We start from the raw sequence: 5,000 nt of genomic DNA, 5'->3' as shown, positions 1-5,000 counted from the left end.
AAAGGGAATTTTACACAAGTTCCCTTTATGATAATTTGCTTATTCCGCCCAAGCCCGGTCTCCTGCCAAAAGGGTTGCGATATCACGTAATTAGCTGTTTGTTGCTGCGTTTGTGTGTTCGTCTTTACGTGTTTGATGATGGTGGTAGCTTTGGTAATAATAATACCCATGATAATTATGACAGTAATAAAAAACAATAACAATAATAGTTATGATAATAATGATCATAACAGTAATTATGTTATATTATTTGTCATCATTATTATTATTATCATCATATTTATTATAATTTCTAACATTACTATTAGTATTATCATTCTTATTATTATCATCATCATTGATAATAATGCTAATGCTGTTGTTGATAATAACAATAATGATAGAGATGATAATAATAATAATAATTATAATGATAATAATGATAATAATAATAACAATAATGATGATAACAACAACAATAATGATAATTATGATAATGATAATGATGATAAAATAATAAGGATAATAATGATAGTAACAGAAGTAGCAATTACTAGCAGTACTAGCAGTAGGAGTAGTAGTAGAGGCAATAGTAATAGCAGTAGTAGTGGTGGTAACGAAGATAGTAATAATAGCAGCAGCAGTAATTGTAGTAGTAGCAGCTATAAACTATAAAGACAAAAAAAAAATCGGAAATACTCGTAGTTCTTAGTAAAGGGAACACAAACCGCTAATCATTTTCAAAGGAAAAACACTACAAGTAACAGGATATACTCTTCAAAGTACATTATATTCAGTATACTGCGCAATGAAAACTAAAACCACGTATAGCAACGGAAAATACTCTCTAGAATACTATATATCCAATATGCTCTCCATACTGTACATAAAACTTCCAATACCAGGTGAAAATAACAGAAAACACTATATATCCAATATACCATACAAATGCAAAAAAAAAAAAAAAAAAATGCTAGGTGACAATAACAGGGAAAGGCTCTCCACGATATTCGCTTCGAATACCCTCCCTCCCTCCCCTCTTCCTCCCCTCTCCCTCTCCCTCCCCCTCCCCTCTCCCTCTCCCCTCCCCTCTCCCTCCCCTCTCTCTCTCCCTCTCCCTCTCTCCCTCTCCCTCTCTCCCTCTCTCCCTCTCCCTCTCTCCCTCTCTCCCTCTCCCTCCCCTCCCCCTCCCCTCCCTCCCCCCCCCTCCCCCTCCCTTAACATCGGGTGACCGTCGCTTTCTCTGTGCCCCAAGATTATCCTAAGCCGGGTTCAGATATCCTTCAGAGATCCTGCCAATCCTTGCGCGAATGGAGCCTGAGAAAGAGACGGGTAATGGGGGTGATAATCGAAGGAGGAGAGGAAGGACAGGATGATAGGAATAAGAGAAGGAGGAGTAAAGGAGAGAGGGAGAAAGAACGTAGGAGGGTGGGAGTGAGGAAGAAGGTGGGAAGGAGGGAGGGAGAGAAGGAGGAAGGGAAGAAGGGAAGGAGTGAGGGAGGATGGAAAAGGATGAGGAAAAGAGAGTGGGAAGAAAAGGGGGTGGGAGGGAAAAAAAGGGGGGGAGGGAGGAAAGGAGGGAGTAAAAGAGAGTGGAACGGAGTGTATCGAAGAGAGAGGGAGGGAGGGAAATAGGGAGGGAGAAAGAGAGCAAGAATGGGAGGGAGGGAGCGAGAGAGTGAGTGAGTGAATGAGGGAGGAAATGAAGGAATGAGAGAGAGAGAGAGAGAGAGAAAGAGAGAGAGAGAGAGAGAGAGAGAGAGAGAGAGAGAGAGAGGAGAGAGAGAGAGAGAGAGGAGAGAGAGAGAGAGAGAGAGAGAGAGAGAGAGAGAGAGAGAGAACAGACCAGATGTCGACCTTGTAGAATATGACCATGGAGGATTATAACGCGGTCAAAGGTCACGCAGGCCAGGCAGGTCACGCAAACCAGGCAGGTCACGCAGACCAGGGAGGTCACGCAAACCAGGAAGGTCACGCAGACCAGGCAATTCACGCAGGCCAGGCAGGTCACGCAGGTCAGCCAGGTCACACAGATCAGGCAGGTCACGCAGGCCAGGCAGGTCACGCAGACCAGGCAGGTCACGCAGGCCAGGCAGGTCACGCAGGCCAGGCAGGTCACGCAGATCAGGCAGGTCACGCAGGCCAGGCAGGTCACGCAGGCCAGGCAGGTCACGCAGGCCAGGCAGGTCACGCAGACCAGGCAGGTCACGCAGGCCAGGCAGGTCACACAGACCAGAGTCCAACGGCAGGTAGCGGCCAGGAAGGTAACACCAGCAGGTCACGCAAACCGCAGTACCGCCAGGCAGGCACCTGCCAGAGGTTCGCGAACAGCCCGGCAGGCGCCCAGTCAGGCAAGGTATCGGGCCCGAAGGAACCCTGCAGTGTAACCCGCGGGAAGCGCCATGAGGTGTCGGAAGCCCCGGGAAGCGCCATGAGGTGTCGGAAGCCCCGGGAAGCGCCATGAGGTGTCGGAAGCCCCGGGAAGCGCCATGAGGTGTCGGAAGCCCCGGGAATCGATGTGTTAAGACCGCGAGACCAAAGAGAGTAATAAACCGGGATCAATGCGCCAGACGGGATCACTTTGTCTCTACTCGCCTCCTCCTCCTCCTCCCCTCTTTCTCCTCTTCTCCTCTCTTCCTTCTTCTCCGTCTTCTTCTTCCTTCTCCTCCTCCTCCTCCTCCCTTATCCTCTCTGTCTTCCTCCTCTCCTCTTCTTTCTCCTCCTTCTCTTCCTCCTTCTCCTCCTCTTCCTCTTTCTCCTCTTCTCCTCCTTCTTATCCTCTTCCTCCTCCACTCCTCCCCATCTCCCTCCTCCTCCTCATCACCATTATCATTTACATCTACATTCTCATTCTCCTGTTCCTCCCCCCCCTCCTCCTCCTCTTAATCATCTGCTTATCTTCCACCTCCTCCTCCTCCTCCGCTTCTTCTTTCTCCTCTTTCTCCGCCAGTTCCTTTTCTGTCCCGTCCGCAGCTGCTTCCTCCTCCCCCTCCTCCTCTTCTTCCTCTTCCTCTTCCTATTCTTCTTCTTCTTCCTCCCCCTCCCCTCCTCCTCTCTTCTTCCTCTTCCTCCTCCTCCTCTTCTTCTTCTTCTTCCTCTTCCTCCACCTGTTCCTTATCTGTCCCTTCCGCAGCTGCTTCCTCCTCCTCCTCCTCCTCCTCCTCCTCCGTCTTCATCTGCATCCTCCTTCTTCCTCTTATCAGCTGGCAGACGACGCTCTCCCATTTCCCTCCGCTCTACCCTCTTCCTTCTTCACTCTCCTCCCTTCCTCCCTCTCCCCCTCATTCATCTCCCCCTTCTCCTATCTTCTCCTCCCTTCACTATTCTCGTGTATCCTATCTCCCTCTCTTTTACCCCATCCCTCTCTCTCTATCTCTCTCGCTTCCCCGCTTCGCTCTCTCCCTGCCTCCTCTCTTACCATTCTTCTCTCGTTTTCCTCTACCCTTTGCTTCGTGCTCTCATCCTCTTCCTCCTACCCTTCTTTCTCCTTCTTCTCCCTCTCTTTTTTCTCCTCCTCCTCCTTACCAATCCGTCTGCTCCTCCTCTTCCACCTCTTCCTCTCTCTCCTCTTTCTCTTTATCCTTCCTTCTCTCTTCCTTCTGCTCACTTCCCCCTCCCCCTCCTCCTTATCCCGCCTTCTGCTCCCTACCTCGTTTTCCTCCTCCCTTCCCTTCTTCTCTGCTTCTTTTCTTCTCGTCTGCTCCCATCCTCTTCCTCCTCCTTATCCAGCCTTCTGCTCCCTACCTCCTTTGGCACTATTCTTCCCTCTACTTCTCCTCCCTTATCACTTCCTTCTGCTCCCTACTTCCTTTTCTTCCTCTTCCCCCTCCTCTTCCCTTCCGCCTTCACCTTTTCCTTCCATCTGCTCCCTACCTCCTTCTACTTCTCTCTCCCCTCATTTCCCCTCTCTTCTTCCTCCTCGTCCTTAACCTGCCTTCTGCCCCCTACCTCCTTCTCCTCCTCCCTTCCCCTTCTCCCTCCCTTCCTCCCCCGCCCCCTGCACAAAAGCCGAACATCCTCCCTTTGAAAAGTATGAAAAGCCTCTATCCTCTTCCCTTTTCTGATTTTTTTCCTAGTTCCCACAATTCGTTTTATCTTTATAATTCTAAGGAGTACTATCTTCATATTTCTCTTCTTCTTGATATCTGTCTGTCTGTATGCCTCTCCCTTTCTCTCTCTCTCTCTCTCTCTCTCTCTCTCTCTCTCTCTCTCTCTCTCTCTCTCTCTCTCTCTCTCTCTCTCTCTCACTCTCTCTCTCTCCTCTTTTATCTCTTTTTTTTTTCTCTTTTTCTCCTGCCAGTGTAATATCTCAGAGGCAGTAGTTTACAATAACCAGACTATGCATGGAATATAAGTACACAGTGAAAACCAATGTAAGGCAACATCAGCTCCATAATCTCCGTTATTTACGCCATTGAACAAAGGCTACATCCTATCGATCAAATGGCGCTTTCATAAAATGTCACATGTTGATTAGATTAACTTTATCTTAGGCGTATGTTTTGTATAGTTAGAGACTGATTGATGGCTCCCAAAGATTAATAAAAGTTCAGTGAGTTTGGCTGGATTTTTTTTTTTTTTTTTTTTTTTTTTTGAAATTATTTCGTATACAAATTTTGAAATGTAACCAAATGGATTTTCTACCCTTATGTCACAAGCCTCTTTCCCCTGTCGTCCTTCCCCCCCTCTCTTCTCCATGGCCCTCGTGTATCTCCTCATCATTTCATTTTTCTCTTTTCAATTCCCGATCGACCGTTTCCACCCTCCTCCATTATCATCCCTTTTAGTATTTTCCACCCTCCACGCCCTCTTTCTCAGCCTAGTTTCCCATTCCTCTTTCCCTTTTTCTTGTCCCCTTCCCAGTTCTCTTCCCTTGCCCCATGCCCTGCCTTCTTTTCCGACTCCCCTTCCCTTCCCCTTTTTCAGCCCCCTCCTCTCAGCCCCCTGCCCAGCTGCCTCATTCCTACATTTTTTTTTCCTCCTGAACTCCGTCCTGTCTCTCCCAAAGAGCTTGTGGCCAC

General features: G+C 48.1%; 1 protein-coding gene across 1 annotated transcript; it reads left to right on the top strand.

The window, feature by feature from the left end:
* Positions 1-1,852: 1,852 nt before the first annotated feature.
* On the top strand, positions 1,853-2,443 carry LOC119574008 (repetin-like). Its single transcript, XM_037921104.1, has one exon. The coding sequence runs from the start codon at positions 1,853-1,855 to the stop codon at positions 2,441-2,443; it is 591 nt and encodes a 196-aa protein (XP_037777032.1).
* Positions 2,444-5,000: the final 2,557 nt, after the last annotated feature.

The sequence above is a fragment of the Penaeus monodon genome, chromosome 6 (genome assembly GCF_015228065.2).
Source record: "Penaeus monodon isolate SGIC_2016 chromosome 6, NSTDA_Pmon_1, whole genome shotgun sequence".
Lineage (NCBI taxonomy): Eukaryota > Metazoa > Arthropoda > Malacostraca > Decapoda > Penaeidae > Penaeus > Penaeus monodon.
This window is presented reverse-complemented; position numbering and strand designations above follow the sequence as displayed.

Coding starts and splice junctions, on each gene's coding strand:
- LOC119574008 (XM_037921104.1), top strand. CDS start 1,853: ATGGAGGATTATAACGCGGTCAAAGGTCACGCAGGCCAGGCAGGTCAC.